This window comes from Tiliqua scincoides, chromosome 8 (assembly GCF_035046505.1).
Source record: "Tiliqua scincoides isolate rTilSci1 chromosome 8, rTilSci1.hap2, whole genome shotgun sequence".
Lineage (NCBI taxonomy): Eukaryota > Metazoa > Chordata > Lepidosauria > Squamata > Scincidae > Tiliqua > Tiliqua scincoides.
This window is the reverse complement of record NC_089828.1, coordinates 27952004-27971193: the sequence shown is the minus strand read 5'-3', so window position 1 is coordinate 27971193 and position 19190 is coordinate 27952004. Positions and strand designations below refer to the sequence as shown.

The 19190-nt window shown below is 45.7% G+C and overlaps 1 protein-coding gene across 3 annotated transcripts in view; it reads left to right on the top strand.

Annotated features, from left to right (window-relative positions):
- Positions 1 to 19190, top strand: part of CGNL1 (cingulin like 1) — an 83910-nt gene that overhangs the window by 52715 nt on the left and 12005 nt on the right. For all 3 annotated transcript variants that reach the window (XM_066636040.1, XM_066636039.1, XM_066636038.1), the window contains exons 9-14: positions 5875 to 6081; positions 6691 to 6795; positions 9092 to 9244; positions 14850 to 15020; positions 15874 to 16035; positions 16887 to 16976. In XM_066636040.1, coding sequence (XP_066492137.1) covers positions 5875 to 6081; positions 6691 to 6795; positions 9092 to 9244; positions 14850 to 15020; positions 15874 to 16035; positions 16887 to 16976 — 888 coding nt within the window. The remainder of the gene's footprint in view (positions 1 to 5874; positions 6082 to 6690; positions 6796 to 9091; positions 9245 to 14849; positions 15021 to 15873; positions 16036 to 16886; positions 16977 to 19190) is intronic.

The following is a 19190-nucleotide window of genomic DNA, read 5'->3' as shown; positions in this document are numbered from 1 at the left end:
TTCCCCCCCCCAAAAAAAAAATCTAGGTTGTGTCTTCGCCCAAATAAATTTTCTCATTAATCCTCCTAATTTGTGGAAATGTGATATAGACCATCAAAAGTCTATATCAAAGCATAGCAAATATGGGAAGAACATTCATTTTTAAAACACTGATCTTTTCCCATATACTAAAAGATGCTCATTCGCATGTAGATGAATCTTGTTGAAGGGCTGACAGCAGGGATTCAGAGTTATTATGGATAATATTACGATAGTCTCTTGGAATCTTTAGGCCCAGGTGAGACAGGCAATCTGGTCACCATTTAAATTGTCAGTCAGAGAATAAAGACCTAAAAGCACCCATGCCCAAAGGCCAATTGAATTTAGACCAATTAATGGTATAATCCTGACAGAGCTCCACATTGATTAATCATGGATATTAAGATTGGTACAGAGCAGCATTTCTCAATGTTTATCCCCCCCTGTACCACTTTGCATGATCCACCTATGGGAAGTACCACCAGAAGTAACTGGTGATGATGTTGTCACCAGTTACTTCCGAACTGGGAGGCCAGACACAACATGACAAACACTGATAAGAGGTTCAAGGCAGACAGGAGGGCTTTTTGAGTGTGCAAAATGCACACACTGAAGCTTTGCTCACGAAACTAAGCCTTGCACTCTGCTTGTTGCGTTGCATTGCTGGTCTTGCTGCCAGGTGGTGGGTCTGAGGGTCCTGTGAGTACCACCGGACATGATTTCAAGTATCACCAGTGGTACAAGTACCACTGGTAGAGAAACACTGGTGGAGTACCACTGGTGAAGAAAGAGTGTCCAGGATCATCTGCAAGTAATAAGGCATGATCTCCTTATAGTAAAAGCTTATATTAATGTCCACCCATTCTTAAGTCTTTAATAAGTGAGCTGCTGCTGGCTCTAATGACAGATTAAATAGGAGAGGGAACTGTGGGCATCCTTGTGTGGTGCCTCAAAGTAGAGGGAAAGATGGTGAAATAAGGCCATTGGAAACGACTTGAGGTGTTGGGGAATAAAATAAAGCAGAAATAAGGGTGGGACGTCAGATTCATTTAAAACTAAATGTAAAAATTTCCAGTTCACACAATCAAAACACTTTCTCTCCATCCAGGGAGAGAAGCATTGCTGTTTAATTTAGCGTGAGAGATGGTCATCAAATTTGATAATAAATGTAAATTATCTGAACCTTGTCTACTACATATAAATACTCTTGAGATACATGTATCAGGAAGGCCAAAACATTTCAGATTGAAATAAGTGCCAAGATTGAAGTAAGCACTTCTAAACCTGTATCCAGAAGTGAAATTGTTCTATAATTGACACATTTACTAGGCTTATGAAGCAATGTAATCAGGGCCTCACTACAGGAAGGGGGCAACCTACCTGAGATGAGCACCTGCATGCATAGAGAATGTGGCTTGGGGGCAAGGTCTTTGACTAGGCCCCTTTACCATTCAGTGAGAAAACCATCTAGGCTAGGTGATGGATGGATGGAAGTCCCCTCTGCTGACAACCATCTCAGTTGGCCACATGGATGGGCTGGCCTGGATTGTTGCCCCAAACAGCATCACTGTGTCCTGTTCTCTCCTAAAAAGTCCATGAACACTCGTTTTGTGACCTGATATCATTCTACGAGTTTTCATACCACCTAACTCCTTTTCATTGCCTGCTACTGGGGTGGAGATGGGGGCAGGGAAATGTATAGTCTGATGATGACAGTAAACTGTGGATTGATTCTGTCTTGCCTGCTTCTACAACTCTGCTTAAAAGCAACGCTACCTGTTGCACATGGTATGTGGTGATCAGACTCACATTACACCCTTCTGCTACCATTCCATTTCAGCACAAAATGCTAAGGACTTCAGGGCAGAGAATTAGTTTGGGAAGTAAATAGATGAAGTTCAAGGCATTGTAGGCTGACCCTTGAAGGCTCCTCTGAGGATTTTTTGTGTTCTTGATATACTCCAACTGAATAGAGAGCGAGTAACTCCAGTCTGTCTGCAGGAATCTCACCCAGCCAGTTCTGTTGCTTATATTTGACACTGTGTGTTGACTCAAGTAATCTTACTTTAACCCTTGGTGGAATGACTATGAGTCACAGATGATGGTACAGCAAATAAGCCTTGGGCTGTTTCCACTTGTGGCCTTTTAATGTAGCTTTTCTGCTATCAGCTGGAAGCCACATTTCAGTGGTGATTCCATACCATACCGATAGGGTGCTGCTTCATTAAAATCCCAGGCTGTTTGTCTGCACAGCAAAGGGGGAGAAGTACCTGCTCTTGAAAAGTAATGGGAGGAGATGGGAAAGGGCCATTTTGTGAGTTAACAGTTTAAAATTTTAATGTTGATGAGTGCACTTTTGCTCTAGCATCTGCACTGAACCAGGAAGGGGTGTGTGGAATCTTCCGTACCTCAGCTGAGTAGCACTCTATGTAGCCATCTTGGAAATGTAGACTTCCTTCCTTCTCCTTGAGGACCTAAGGGGACTTCCCTAGGCACTGGCTGGTTCTCCTGCTTTGCCTGCACTTCACACTGGATACTGGTGCCCTGCCTCTGCCCTTGCTCCCTTTCCTTCTTCCTCTCTGATTAGCTCTCTCTGATGGGAAGAGTGGGAACTCAACAGAAGTCAGCTTAATGTCTTCTCCAGAGCCTCAGAATGCCCAAGGAACTTTTTTGACTGTTTCCCAATCTAAGACTCTGGAGCGGGGGGGGGGGGGGGAGCTGAGTGGTGATGAATCTGTGCTCTCCGCTCTCTTGCCTCGGCACTAATGAGTGGCTAGAAGAAGACAGTCACAGCAGCTGCTTTTAGATTCTGTGTGTATTCTTGAAAGTAAGTCTCACTGCATTCAATGGAGCTTACTTCAACATATCTATTTGGCAGTAAGCTGCATTTTCTATAATGGGACACAGTTCTGAGTAAACGTTCAAAGGAGTGGACTGTTAGTATGCAGGTCTTCTAGGGTGACCTCCTCCTGGTTCCTGGATTAGAGGAACTTTGGCTCTAAGCAAATCTCCTAATCCAGGAGAAGGTGATCCAAAGGCTTGTTTTGGAAAGAGAGTGAAAGCATGATTAGCATTTCCTCAATTTTTTTAAAAAATTTGCTCCTGTATTAGAGAGAGGAGATGTGCATGTGTACATACATGCATACGTACTGTACTGTTTCTTCAGAGGCACCCCAGAGTCAATAAAACCTTATTGAAAGGATACGGGGGAAGGGAGGTGTGGCATGGTATGGCAAACAGAAAATGATGAGCATTGCAAGCCACATTATAAATAGGTCTGTCTGGGCTGTGTTGGGAGGATGGCTGGGGGTGGGCAGTGCCTAGTGAGATATTTGTTCTGTGTGCTCTCAGGTGAGAGGGGATAAGGCAAAACCTGGACAAGGTGACAGTTGCTCTGCCCCAGAGTACTTAATGAGGGAGTCGAACTGAGATCTTTTGAATATTATAAGCAAAAATGAGCAGTGTTCTAATGGTGCTGATCATCTCAGGAGTTGCAGGATGTGTTGGGGCAGTCCCTGGGTTCCCTCCTCATTTAAGGCAGTGGTGTCCAAACACTTTGGCAGGGGGGGCCACATCATCTCTCTGACACTGTCGGGGGCCAGAAAAAAAAGAATTAATTTACATTTAAAATTTGAATAAATATACATAAATGAATATATTAGAGATGGAACTTGTATGAATGAATGAAGGTCTTGCAATAGCTCAAGGCCTATAAAAGGCCTTGCACAAAGCAAGGCCAGCCTTTCCTTCGCTGCCACTACTGCATCACAGACGTGAAACAGCAAGTAGTGGAGGGAGGCCTTGTCCCACAGCTCCAGTGAGAGGGCGAACAGTCATCCTCACACTGAGAGCAGTTGCGTTGGGCTAGCACAGGCTCTGGCAAGTCTTTGGAGGGCCAGAGGCTCATTGGAGACTGGGGGCTCTCTGAAGGCCAGATTGGGAGTCCCTGGTCCCTGAGCCGGGGTTTGGGCACCCCGATTTAAGGTGACATCTTTATTATATATTTAAGTAACACAAAACAAGCAATTTGTATTATGAGAGATCAGTGAGGGGTGATTCAAGGGACAGTGTGATATCCTGCAAATTTTAATTTCAAAAAAGCCTAGCAATTCAGTTTTCAACCTAAATGTCATATATCACAGCTTCACCTGTTGTATAGATTGGGATTTTTGATGGCAGTGGGACAAATTGGTCTCTCAGGTGGATAGTACAATGTCCTGCGCTACACTATGCATGGGAGAACTTGTTAAAGGGCAGCTCATTTGAGTGAAAGTCCAATCTTTGTACTCCTGCCAAGGTCGTTGGTGACCTGTGGCAGTTGGTGATTAAATGTCTGTTACACAGCTTTGGGTTGCTTGGGCCAACTTTCACTCATGCATCCAGCTCCCCCCTCCCCTCTCCAGCCTCGTGATTCTAAGTAATGTTTCCTGTGAGGGGGAGAATACTTGGAACCTGTGCTCATGCCATGATTTTTTTTAAAGAACAACCAAATGGTTTTGTTCCCTTTCCCGGCAGGCTCTTCCACCGAAGAGCTGAAAGGGGCAGCCTGATTCCAATTAAATGGTATTAAGGGGGTTGATCAGCCTCTGAGAGGACTGATCCCTGAAGCATTCCCTATTTTCATGGGGTCTATTTGGAGGCCTTCTGGAATTGGGAGCTGAACTTGTCGTCTCAACCTTTCCAATTTAAAACACGTTGCAGAAAGTGAGAAATACTCTTTGTACTAACATCTACAAATGGGCCTTGCTTCTTGGCTGACAAGTAGCCAAGAAGCTGTAGTTTGGGGCCACATGGCAGTTTTGGTGGGATATACTTGTCCCCTATAGCAGCGGATTTTTCTTCCACTGGTGTACCCCTTGGTAGCCCATTTCCATAAACTGTACCCGTTGTATTAGCAAAATATTTTTATGTAGTTGCTATTATTTCACATGCATATGTTTTCAACAACTGATCCATACGTGATAATACACAATTTGATGTCCAAAAGCTAGCAGTTGGTGGAGCTTTTGCAGCCTGCTGGCTGCCTTCCTCCCTGCCTTGCCAGTCCTACAAGGCATTCTAAAACAGACCTGCTTTTTTTCTCCATTATTCAGTTCTTTTTCGAGTACCCCCAAAGGTCCTGGCAGGTACCCCTGGTGGTACACGTACCCCAGGTTGGGAACCACTGCCCTTTTGGAAGAACATGAGATAACGGAACACTCAGGAGACATAGCCCTCTTCTAGAATAGTTGCCATCTTGTATGTTCTCAAGGAGCTTCTTAAGCATTTATAATTAAAACACATTTGAAGGTTCTTTGACAATCTGCTGACATCATGGTTGAGCCACTGTCAACAACCTATTGAGCAAGTTAGGTAGCTTCCCAACTTTTGTGTAATTTCTGCTTCATCCCAATGCATGTCTTTCCACCCCCACTCCTTGTCAAGTGCAGAATGATGCCGCATCTCAAGCAATTGCTGTTATACAAAACCATCAATTTTGTTAGCCTCTTCAAGAAAAGAGGATGATTTCTGTAGCAGCCACTGAGGGTCCCTTTTGTACCTGCCACTTTAAATCAAGCACTGCACCATTATGTCTCCTGTCCTATGTCCATGATAATGAAGGACTTTCTTTGACATTCTGCTTACTTCAATATCATGCTTAAAGATGCATGGCAGCTGTGTGACAATGTCATTCACGTCTTCTGATGCATACTGGTTTTGTTTATGAATGGGCCAAGATGTATGTTTAAGGGGGAGGGGATGATATAATAATAAAGGACCCAACAGGCAATTGACTGTTCATAAATCCCAGTTCAAAATCTCAAAATGGCCTTAGCACTGCACCCTCCTGACCCACATAATGTTCTGCACTCCCAGAAAGTGGATGCCATTTCCAGCTCAAAGGCTGCAGCTGAAGCCATGCAGAGGAGTGTGGAAGATCAAGTAAAGAAGATGTTGGAAGAGAACCAGCAGCTGAAGGAAAGCCTTGGTGAGCTGGAGGACCAAAGGATGGCGCTCCAACATGACATCGACAGCCTGAAAGGAGAGGGAGAGAGAATGGGGGAAAATCTAAAAAGAAGTGAGGTAAGCTACAAAGTCATCAAAGCACTTCCCTGAAGGTCTTGATTGCTTAGCTGTAGCAAAGGAGCAAGCAAGGAGGGTTTGGGGTTAACCAAGCCTCTGCTAAATGGCTGGGGTGGAGGGAACAGAATGAGGAAGATAGCTTGAATGATGGAGAGAGCTTTGTGGGCAACCATGTGTGCACTCTTCCTCCTCAGGTGGGGTGGAGACACAGGGTAGGGGTTTCCAGAGGCCTTGCAGTTGCTCAGAACACTGAAATCACAAATGTGGCTTGGGTTTTCAGGGTTGTGGGCAGATCCCAATGGCTTGGGCAGTAGGCAAGGTGACCTCCCACCCTCCCATTCCCATGTTCATATGAGATGTGGGACTTGAGAAGTCCTGAGGGGTTGAAGGGTTGATTGACACGCAGAATCAGCATCACAAGAAGAGCATGCTCCAATGTGCCAAACTGCCAACAGGCATAAGGAAGAGTTAGAGGAAGAGGTAGAAACTCTGCAGCATGCGAGTCTCCAAAGTAGCAACATTTTTCCTTCATCTTGCTTTCTGCCTACTCTGTAAGGCAAGATGGAACAAGAGAGTACCAAATGAATGTAACAAAGTCTTTTATGGTAGAAAGACAAGTTGGACTTGGAGGATGCCCTGGCACGTTCAGAAGAAGAAGGTCAGGAGTTGGCATCCGCCAAATCGATGCTGGAAGCACAACTGAATGATGCGCAGGTAAGGAGAAGGTGGCACATTTTGAAAAGTCTGTCTTTGTAGACAGGTCTTCATTCAAACAACTTTGTTGGGGTGTGTGTGCTCTGAATGGCTGGTTGTTTCCCGATCTCACTCCATAACAATTGCTTTCTTCTTTTCAATGGTATTCATGTCATGTCTTTCTCAGAATGGTGTTTGCTTTCTGTTGTTAGTTTTCTGTTTTTATTTGACCAAAGATTTTGAAGTGCGTTTATGTAAATGATATATTTTCTTCTTTGTCTGTGTCTCTCTTTGACACTGGTTTTTAATGCTGAAGCTTGGCAGTGTCATTCAAGAATTATTATATCGCATAACTCAGAAAAAGAGTTCGTTCTGAGCATACCACGTACATATAACGTGGAGGATCCATTCTGGAAAGTTACATGCTGCATGGAACAGCGCTATGGAATACACCAGCGGTTCTCAAACTCCCAGGGAGTTTGAGCCCTGCTGTAAGTCCTTGTGGGAGGGGGGGCAGCGACACAATTGTCAGGATCGTGTCACTTTGGAGGGGCGGAGGGGCTTGCTGAGACTCACCACAGCCTGCAGCAGCCTCCCAGGGGTGCGGGGAGTCTTGTGCCACCCTCTGCAGGATTCTCCAACATGATATTGCAAAATAACAATTGCAATCCACTTCTGGTTTCACAATTGCAAACCGGAAGTGGGTTGCAGTTGTTATTTGTACGTTCTCCGCATGTTGGGGGGCCCTGCAGAGGCTGTCGCAGGGCTCCCTGCATCTCTGGGAGGCTGCTGCAGGCTCCGGTAAGTGGCAGCAAGCCCTGCACCCCTCCAAAGCAATGCAATCCTGGCAATCACATCGCTACCTCCCCCTCCCTGCCCTTTAAGGGGGCAGAAGCAGGACTCTCTGGCTGGGGCATTGTGATGCCCCAGTTTGAGAACCACTGGAATGACCTGCACAAGAGAGATTTGTGAGGCTATGTGAGTGCTTTGGAATGGAGCAGGCTGACAGGTCTTTAAAAAGATTTTTTTAAAAAATCTACCATGAGAGCTTTTAAGGCCAAGTTACCTTCTGGGTTGTTAAATGTTGTATCGCTGATGAGACCATTTTCTTAAGCAGCACTCTAGCCTTGAGAGCTTCGTTGTGCAAAGAGTGTGATCTTTCAGCCCTCTTCAATTAACTCCTGTTTAAATCATAGCATACTGATAGCCACCTTCTGTTTTGCTAAAGGAAAAACAGCTGTAATGGCTTCCCTTCACTTGTGTATGCTATCATTTGCCCCAGGATTGGGGTGAATGCCCCAGATAGTGGTAACCATCTTGCCCTTACCTAGAGTGCAACAGCAGGCAAGAAATTAGGGATCCCAGTCTACCGTTTCCAGGGTTGCCTCTTCCTCTTGCCTTGGGAAATTCAGTGCAGAAGCTGCAAAGTTTTGAAAATCTTCTTCTAAAGGAAGAATGCATTTCTAATATTCATGGTTATGGAGGGAAAGTGTACAGGTGATGTCTTTTGGAATATCGTATATCATCAGTACTTCATGTGATCTGTCCAGCCCTCCTTTTAAACACATTCCTTCACTGGGCAATACTAGTCATTAGTCATTCTTTATGTATTTATTTAAAATGTTTACTTTCTGCTTTTCTATGAAAATGTTCAAGGCGTTTTCAATAAATACCACTGTATTTCATTTAAAAATTAATAAAAGGATGCATCAAAAATGTAAACAGCAGCAACAACTAGAAAACGATTTTAAAAAACAGATCTATAAAAGCAGCAGGTGACCTATTGCCCATCTGTTTTTCTTGTTGCTGGATTAAAAAATCCAAATTATGGGGAAAAACACAACTATCAATATGCAATATGATGCATACGCAATATGCAAATGCAATATGCAATTGCAGATGCAATATGAAGCCTGTAAGTGGAGCAGTAAGAAACCAAGCAAACAAACCACCAGGCCGACTCCATTTGCATAAATGCTTTTGATATGCCATTGTTTGCAGAAAGAATTTGGATTTCTTCAATAAACAGTACAAACAAGTCTGACTCTGGCATTTCTGTGGTTAATTTGGATACGGGGTGCTTTTATTTTAATAATTTTCAATCTTGAAATACTGATTTCTATTTTCTTATTGTTTCAGCATCTAGATAGTTCTCTGCCCCAAGGAACTTACAGTTTAAATGCCCATCTGCTGTTAATGGGTTTACTGACAGTCATAGTTATTTTTGCACCTTTTGTTTGGGTGAATTCAGTATACTGGATCCTAAAATTTCAACCATCGCTTCGAATTCACTGTGTGATTCTCTTTATGGCTGCAGAGAAATGTTAAGCTGCTGAGCCTGGAGCAGCAACGGTTAAATGACTTGCTGAAAGATGAAACTAGCCAGAAGGATCAGTTAAAAAGGCTGAAGAGTGAATTGGAGAATGAGCGGTGGCAACTGGACAAGACTATTGAGAAGTTACACAAGGAGGTAAGGGATTAAATATCAGGAGGGAGGGGAGAACAAATAAAAGGCCAAATTGTACAAAAAACTTTAAAAAGCAAAAAAACAGTACAAATGAAAGTGAAATGTGAACTTTGTACTGAGTGCCTGAGACCCAGGGGAAGTTCAGTGGAAGCTTTTAGAGCTGGAGCCAGAGTTAGGACAGGAACTCTGCAGGAAGAGTTCCTTATCAAACTGCAAGAGTTCCTTATAAACAAAAGTGATGTGCTTTTTATCTGGAGACCATACAATCAAGCCTGTAACCAGATGGGGAGCCATGTTCGTTTGTTTGTTGGGCAAAAACAGCCAAGATTACTTTTAATAGGATTTGGACAAATTTATGGAAGACAGGTCTGTCATTGGTTATGAATTATGATGTGTACCAACTCCATGTCTAGCAGTAGTATGGCAGTTGAATGGGTGCAATGGCGAGAGAGAGGTACTGTGTGCCTTTTTCTCTGGCTTGTGGGCTTCCCAGAGATGCTGGTAGGCCACTGGAGGCAACAAAATGCTGGGCTAGATGGGCCTTTGCCCTGATGTAGTGGGGCTTTTCTTATGTGTGTGTGTGTGTGCAAGGGAGTATGAATGCATGCGCACATGCAAAGAGAAAGAAAAAATGTAAGCATTGAGGTCAGAGAAGCACAGCGATAATTCACAACTGTAGTAATTGGTGATAACGTAAGCTGAGCTAGAAGGATACTATCAAACTTTAATGTGATAGAAACCCTTAATTCTGATTCAGGCCTGCATGAATACAATCAAATAATTTTGATTCATTCTAACTTAGCTGTGTCTTGGAGCTGAAGGAATTTCCTTTGAAGTTTTTCTGCCATCACTCCTTTAAGAGTGATTCCTGCTCTCCAGCAAGTTGGAGAACAAAATGTTCTTGTTTTTTAATCCTGCCCTATCCTAGCAGTTCAGGGCCAGTTGTTTTCTAGAGAAACAAAGGGGTACATCAAAGCAAACTGTAAAAATAATAGTACACCTTAATCATTAATTCTTACAATGAAAACTTACCCTAGCCTTTCATCTCAATCTACAGGTCTTCTCCCCAAGTTCTATTTCCTTCCTTCTGACATGCAGTTTAGCATCTGTAAAAGCTGCTGGGGAAGGTCATCAGAGGATTTGGAGTTTTAGTTTAGTTTGGTGTTTTTATGATGGAGCTCTCTCCATCATTAAAATGCACAATAAAAATAATTAAATTTACAAAACTTTATAAGTAATTGCAACAGGAAATGTGAGTTGCATAACTGGGATTGTTTCTCACCAAACTGACTCACACACCCACCTCCAGGTCCTGCCTCACATTTGCATCTCCAAGCAGTCCAGTTCTGATACCAGGGGTGTGATGGGGGGGGGAAGACTATTTCTCTACCGAGGTGTGCCAGAAGCAGGTGTGTAGTTCAAAATGGGCACAAATTGGGGAAAGGGATGTAGGGGCCTACCCCTGGAGGGGCCTGGAGCAGGCTTGTTCCACCCCCAGGGAGGCCTCAGATTGGCTGGAGGGGAAGGGGTTCCACTACCCTTGTCCTCCTCCTTAGCAGAGCTGCCACACCTGGCTTGGGAGCAGGAGCTGTTCACCTCACAGCTCCCTGCTTCACACTGCCCCCCTCTCATCCCTGGCTTCCCTGTTTTATGGAGCAAGCCCACCCCCTTCTGGCCCCTCCCCGTCCTCCAGGTGGGGCAGAAAAGGCCTTTCCTGTTCCTGGCTTGTTTCCTTGTTTGCCCTGCTAGTCCCCTCTGTCTGGTTGGGTTGAACCAACCTTCTTTGCCGCCCTCAAGGGCAGGGAAGCCTCCCCACCCTGGGCATGGGGTGCCTGCTCCAGGGTAAGTCGGGGGTCAGGGCATCTGGGAGGGGCCTCGACAAGGGTGTTGTAGTTTAGGTTGAAGATATACAGTTAGGCCCAAGACCCCCTCTCTCCAGTGTATTATACTGAGTTCAAGTGCTGCCCCCAGCATGCTTATGCACTGCAAAAATAATCACCCTCTTTTCCTACCTCCTTCCTCCCATTGCTCTCATCCTCCTCTCAGTACCTTCCTGCTGTCCTTTCAAACGACAGAGAGTGCAGTGGAAGGAGAGAGGAAGTACAGTGGGCTCTTGGTATTCATGGGGGATCCATTCTAGGAACAGCTGCAGATACCAAAATCTACAAATAATTAAATGCAGGGAGGTTGGAGCAGCCCAGCAATAACTTATCGGGGGACTGCTCCCAGAACTCTGGAGGTTGCATCTGCTTCTAGACCAGGGGTCTCCAAACCCCGGCCCGGGGGCCTGATGTGGCCTGCGGCCAGCCTCTTGTTCCCTTAGAGCCTCTGGCCCACTTTGCTGAATATGACTAGAACTGTGCTCTGGTTGCATCTGGAGGGTGTTCTAAGGGCTAGAGAGATTGAATGAATGAGCCCATTCATTCATTTATTCACACATCTAAGTTCCATCCCTAATTTATTTATATAAATTTTATATTTAAATTTTTTTTCGGCCGTCCAAACCATGCCAGACATTTGATGCGGCTCTCTGGCCAAAAAGTTTGGAGACCCCTGATCTAGACCTTAGAAGACCTCCAAGACGTGACAGTTTTGCTGCTGACGTCCAGTCACATCCAGAAGATCCTCTAAGGCTGCGTTTTTCAAACTCTCTGGGAGTTTGAAACCCACAGTAAGTCCTTGCGAGGGCAGGGGGGAGGCAGCGGGGGCGGGGGAAGGCAGCGACGCGATCCCCAGGATCGTGCTGCTCAGGGGGGCTACAGGGACTGGGGTGCACCCTCCAGTTCCTGCAGCAGCCATCCCTGTATGCAAGGAGCCCTGTGTGAGCCTCTGCAGGGCTCCCCAGGTCAGCAGCAGTGAAAGTGAGCAATCTCACTCTGCCGCCACAAAACTGGAAGTGGAGCACGATCACTCACTTTCACTGTTGCTAACCTGGAGAGTCCTGCAGAGGCTCGCGTAGGGCTCCCTGCATACAGGAACGGCTGCTGCAGGGACTGGAGGGTGCCCCCAGTCCCTGCAGCCCCGTTAGAAGTGAAAGTGGAGTGATTGCGCTCCGCTTCTGGTTTAGCAGAGGCGGGGTGTGATCGCCCCACTTTCACTTTGGAAGCCTCAGGGAGCCCTGTGGATAGCCGCGCAGGGCTCCCCGTACCCCCAGGAGGCTGCAGGAGGCTGTGGTGAGTGTAGCCAAGCCCCTATAGCCCCCTGAGTGTCGCGATCCTAGGAATCACACCACTGCCTTCTCCCTGCCTCCTGGCTGCCCCCACCCCTTAAGGGCAAAGAGGCTAGGGCCCTCAGGCTGGGGTGTTGCGACACCCTAGTCTGAAAACCTCTGCTCTAAGGCCTTCCAGTATCAGCACCCACAAATACTCAAATCTGTAGATACTGAGCCCACGGATAAGGAGGACCCACTGTAGAGAGACGAGCTGATGAGACAAGTAGCCTAGACGGCTTCCTTGCTTTCTCTTTCTTCTGAAAATTCAGCAGGTAGGGAGCCTGAAGGGTGACGGTGATGGCTGCAGCAGCATCTTCTCACTCATATGTCTTTGGCTTCCTGCCTCCCTTTCAAAAGCTAGAAGTTCAGAACCTACCCAAGTTGCAGGTTTTTTGGCCAAATGACCATTCTGAAGCCCATAGAGTCCGTAGGCAAATGCACAAGGCCTCTGTGGGGCTCCGAAAAGCCTCTGAAGCTGACCAGAGCACAACTCTGCTCTGGAGGGCTGGGGGAGGTGTCACCCATTACACTGGCATATCTGGGGGGGGCAAACGGGGCAAATACCCCAAGTGCCGACCCTCCAGGTGTGCCTCAGAGCCTTGCCCCCCCCAGGAGGAACACCCAGGAGTGCTGCAGAGAGACAGCTTGCTGCCTCTCCATCAGCGCCTGGGCATCGACTGAGCCACCCCACCCCCCCTCCTCTTTTATAGGAGGATAGGAGACAGGCGCCCTAGAGAGGCACTGACGCTCTAGGGTGCCCATCTCCTCTCCTATAAAAGAGGAGGGGAAAGGGGGCAGCCCAGTTGGTGCCGCTGCCTGGGAGGCAGCTTCCCACTGCCTCGCAGGAGTGCTCCTGGGCGCCCCTACTCTGCCTCTGAGGGCGTCCCTCAGAGGCGGGGGGAAGCGGTGCGCGCTCCCTCCGAAGTCGGAGGGCACGTGTGCCGCTTCCGGGCCCGGGTCGCTCCTCCTGTGCCTCAGGGGGCGTCTCTCCATGGCTCAGGGGAAGCCTTGTGGCCCGGGTTGCCCCTCCTGCGCCTCGGAGGGCGTCCCTCCGAGGTGCAGGGGAAGTGGCATGCACCCCCTCCGACTTCGGAGGAGACACGTGCCGCTTCCCAACCCCCACGGAGCCTTCTGCGCGGCTTACAAGCGGCGTGGAGGTTTCCATTGCAGCGGTCTGGGGTCTGACCCCCGCAGCACAGAAGGCTCCATGGGGGCCTTGGCTGCCTCCTCCATTCTCCCTTGTTTTCAAAGGGGGAACAGAGGAGGCAGCTGCGCGGAAGTAATTGTGGTGACGGTGACATCACTGCAATTACTTCCGGGTCAGGTGCACGGGGGGGAGAGAAGGGGGCGAGAGAAGGGTGTGGGGGAGGCGGAATCCTGGGGGATGCCCCAGGCGTGGGAACCCCCAGGAACGCCACTGCCCCATTATCCATGGTTTTGCTTAAATGTGGGGTGTCCTGGAATGGATCCCCCATGAATATGGTGGCCTGTAGTAGCCACAGTCTCCAGTTCCAGAACCATCCCTAAAAGAGTGCAAACCTGGGGCAATTCAACCAGTGTGGGGCCCCCTTTTATGACCATATATTGCTCATGAAAGTTCTGGACCCACCTTAGTTGCCCTACCCAAGGGACATCTCTGTCCCATCCCAAATCCTATTACCTCTCTCCCAGACCAAAAGCACAGCCTGATGGGCCTCTAATCAACCCATCTTTAGAGCAGGAGATATCTCCATGCCAAGCCCAAAGAGAGTCTACAATGAAATTCATTACAGTAGTTTTAGAACGATTATGTGCTTCAACTAAAAGGCCAGGAAAGACTGCAGAAATGTCTGGAAATGGTTAACTTTTATGGAAAGACAGATTCCAAATCCAGTAGAGAGAACAATACCCTTAAGGTCTTTGTTATGCAAACCTAATGTAAGGAAGTGGAATGTTACTGTCAGAGTCCTTGATCCACTAACTGTCAAGCCACAGCAACTGTCACTAGCTAAGAAAGATTCTTGTGCTCTTAACTGACAATAACTAATACAGTTATAGAGGTTGAAAGACCAAGATGGGCAGTAGTCCATGCGTGCCCTCCTTCCTGCCTGGCCAAGGAGTCCTTCCTTGAAGCCCTAGGGAGGGGAATCATGCCAATCATATGCAAGGTTTAAATAACCATTGTATTGATAACAAACATAGACTGATGATTTTGTAGCATAAGTTTTTGAGAACCACAAGCTGAAAGAAATGTCTACTGGCAAACTTGCTCTTTGGGCATCTCTGTTTTGCCCAAACTATTTGAAAATATAGCTTATAAATGTAGGTCAGAGGTCAGGTGCACATATTTTTCCCTTTTTGAAAATCTTTTCGTTGCTTCCCATCTTCTCTTCCTATTTACATTTCCCTGTTTGCTAGATGGCAGAAATTGTAGAGGAGTCACGGACGTCAACCCTGGAGCTTCAGAACCAGCTGGTTGACTTCAAGGAGAAGAATCGCAGGGAACTTGCTGAGACACAGAAACAACTGAAAGACAAAAACTTGGAGTTGGAAAAGGCACGCCTGACAGCCATCAAAATACAAGAGGAGGTAATGGCAACTAAGTTGAATGTCTCCTTGCAGATTTGATCTAGATTAGAAGATGACAGACTGGAGATCATTGATCCTTATCTATGCAAAATGTGGAAATGAAATTCTAGACCACAAAATCATCCAGACTTGATCCTTCAGAGTTGTCATCGGCAAGTGTTTCATTTTGGCCACCCATGGTCACAAGGGATAAACTCCAAAGTGGGACAAGTTTGAACAAGTTAGAAGAATTATGGAAAGAGGTCTTTTAAACAGAAGGTCAAAGAGCTGAGCCTGTTAAGCTTCAAAAAATGGCAATTAACACATTTAGCATGTAAATAAGAGTGTTAATAAATACACTTTTTATGTGGAGGCTTCTGACTCAACTGTATTGAAGCTCCATCTTTCATTTCCAGGGAGCTTCTCTTACCATCTGTATAAAGACTAGAGTGAATTTAAGGGGTTTTGTCCCAGGATAATTGATAATGTAAAGAAACTTGAGGAAGATCCAGGAGAGTTTGACTAGCTGTCTGGGGTTTTGAAAGTGTAGGAAATCATCTAGTCAGAATGCATTTAATGTCTGAGAGAACACCTGCCTTACATGCTGCCATCCCTCCTTCCAATAAAAACTGTTGGAGTGCTGCCATCTTGTGACAGAAAAAAAACTTATACAGGACGATAGGAATAGTGAGAGATTCTTCTGACTTAATGTGCTTGTGTTCATGGATAGACCTTTTGGCCAGCAATTGTGTGGATAAGGCCAGATGAGGCAAGGCAGATCCTGTGCTTTCATGTCAATATCTGCAGCAGTGTGGTCAGTGCTGTACAGAGAATACTCCCAGGGGCTTGAGGTCCACACTTGCTTCTGTTTCAGATGCGGTTCATGGAAGAAGAATTACGGGACCACCAGAGAGCCCAAGATGAGGCTATTACCAAAACTCAGCTCCTGGAACAGACCGTGAAAGCCTTAGAATATGAACTCGAAGCCAAAAACCACTTGAAAGAAGACCGGGCAAGACAGGCCAAGATCATGGAGGTAGGTGACGAATTGGGGATGTAATTTTTTTTAATTTTTTTTTTGCATTCATGATTATCAATGTTAGCACAGAATGATTGACCACTGTAAAACCCCCAGGGTCAGTTTCCTTGATTCAGCTGCTCGTTGAGACTTTTCCGTGCTGCGAGCATCACTCCAGGCAGAGGAAATCTGATTTGGCCACATCCTTCTCCCAAGTCACCTTCTATTTGTGCTCCCTGTGGACCTCTCATATACAGTTCATTGCTGTTTTCTTGCATCGTATGTCATCATGAGTGCAGTAATCCAGATGTGATCCACTGGCTGTTGAAATGGGCTAAATCCTCAGAACTTGTCCTCCTCCCTTTGTTCTGGGAATTGCATGCCCAGCCCAGTTGTGGTTTTAGCAAAAGAATGTGCACATCAAGTAAAACTTGTGACCCATTTACCTTCTTTCCTTTGGTAGGCCACATAAAGGGAGATTATGGCTATGTTGTGTCTGGCAAAGGCCATGGCTAGTACGAGATGTGGAGCTGTGACCTTGTGACACAATGCAATTAAGAGTTTTCACATATGATGGGCAGCAAGCTCTGGTTGCACTTAGTTTCAGAGAATGTTATGCTTGACGATCATTGCTGATAATTACTTTGAACTCGAAGAGATTTCACATTTCAAACAAATTAAATACATGGAGGATTCTGGTTTCTTGCATACTGATGCAGATTCCATTTTATTACTCGGAGTTCACAACTTCTGTCCCTGTATTTTGTTCATTTGATTATGGGCCTTGGTCTTGAAGAGAATCTGCTCAAGAGCTCTTCTTTAAGCCATGTGCAGATCTGTTAACGTTGATGTTGCACTGTCCCATTTAGGACAAGGTGTCCCAGCTGGAACTAGAGCTTGAAGAGGAACGGAACAACTCGGACATTTTGTCAGAAAGGATATGCCGGTGCAGAGAGCAGGTACTTCACCAGAGTGGACAAAGTTCCATGTCATCAAACTTCGACCAGTTTGTTTTTGGGGATAAGCACATGCACGCAAATCATTAATCAAGTGGGGTGAGAATTGTCTTGCTAGATCAACTATCTAGTCCAGTTGCTTCTGGAAAATCCACTAGACAGGCTGTGAAGATAGAAACTCTCTATTGTTGTTTACCCTCCCAGCAATTAGTATTCAGAGATATGTAGCCTTTTGAAAAGGGAAGTGTCCTTTAGATATCATGGCTAATAGCTTTTGATAGACCCCTCCTCTGTGCAGTTGTCTAGCAGTCTTTTAAAGCCATCTAAGCCAGACACTATTGCCACATTCTATGATGGTGAATTCCAGAATTGTGCATTTGCAGACTAATGTCACTTTTTTTTGGGAGATCATATAGTCTCTGCAGGGATTCTGAATACAAAGAGGCCATTACTATCTGAGGCCATGTCTATCTGAGGCTCTTGTGCTGCAACTTGTTTCTCAGCTAGACTTCTCAAACAGAGCGGTCTTCATGATCACTGCATTAGGAGATACTGTATTCTGAAAATTAAAAGAAAATCTCAACCATAACTGAGAACCAATGCATTACATAATCAGGAGTTTAGGTTGGGGCAAAAAAGGTGTTTGTACCAAACGGTCTGGAGTTCCTAATTTCATACATGAGTTACAAAAGTTGTTTTGTTCTGAGCTGATGTTGGGATAGCCAAGGAATGGATTCCCAGGAGACGATTTCAGGGTCTACTAAGCATTCATAATAAGGCAAGGAATAATAATGGGTTTGTTTGGTAAACATGGGTAATAAGTAATTAGGATGGCCAACTGGCCACAAAAAAAAGAGGCTGGTCTTCTTCTGTACCCTTAACTGAGGTCTGATATGCAGTAAAAACAAACAGGTGAAGGTTTGCATATCATGGAACTAAATGTGACGAATCACCTCTTAATTGCTGCAGAAAGAATTGCTGCTTAAGGAACAGCTACAATTCAAAAGTTGCCAGCCTTATCAGTGATAAGTGATCAAGTAACATTTATGAAAACTTATCAGCAGAAAAATCAGTACTGAATAAGTAAATAGCATCACTTTTATGGAGCATTGATTGCTTTCAATCACATCTGAAATGCCAAATGATTTTATCTCTGTATTTACTGCCTTTGAATGTAATTAGGGCCCATTCGAATTTTAGTCGCTTCAGCAGATGGGTTTCACATGACCTCTTGGGTAGCTTTGGAAGGAAAAAACAATTGGAACATGGTTGTGGGATGCAAAATATCAGCCAACACTGCAGGACAGGATTGTGCCCATTTATGGGATGACATCAGAGCTAGGGCTTGGAGAGGAGACATCTGGAGTCCAAGCATTGTTCCTATCTCCATATGCTTGGTTTACAATCATCGTGTTGCTTGAAACAGTGTTGTGTGATACTCCTCCCCACAGTACATTATTGGGCTCTTCAGAACGGAATGATAGTGGTGCATAAGAGCTGTAACTGCTTCTTTGGATCTGCTTCTTTGGGTCTGCTTCTTTGGATCAAGCCTTTTTAAGGCTTGAACTAGAAACCTTCTCTGTTGAAAGAGATCTTACAGAGGGAGCTCTCTAGGGTCTGTGTACGCTCAGATCCTTCCTCAGGCATAACAAGGGTGTGCAATATCAGCCTCTGCAATTGGCTGGCAACAGAAAGCCTCTGAAATGATACGTCTTGGCTTAAATTGCACCAAGGACCCTTTGTAGGAGCCTTTGTTTGTTCAACAGAGCAGTGTCTGCTGTACATCTGACTCTAGTTCAAGCCCTTACAGTGGGGTCCAGGTCCAGCAACTGGTCTTTGAGGCCCTGGGTGGAGAATATGCACTCCTAATTCAGGATTTAAGAGCGGTTTCTCAGTGCCCCAGCTTGGATCTGACAGTCAGAAGTACTTTTTCAGTGTGGTCTAAATTTTGCATTGCAGGGGGATGACTTGAGCTCAACTCCAGCTGTAGATATGAGAGGTGTTTTTTGTATACCTAGAACAACCCATCCTATTGCAGACTATCTGTGGAAAGAACTGTGTGACAGGAGCAGCCCTGATCCAGACATTATTATCTAGACCAGGGGTAGCCCTGTGACATAAATGCCCCTAGTGGCACATTGACACTTTCCAAGTGGCACATGCAGCAGAACCAATCCCCCTGTTGGTGACCTGGGTGAAGCCTCTGCTCCCAACTGC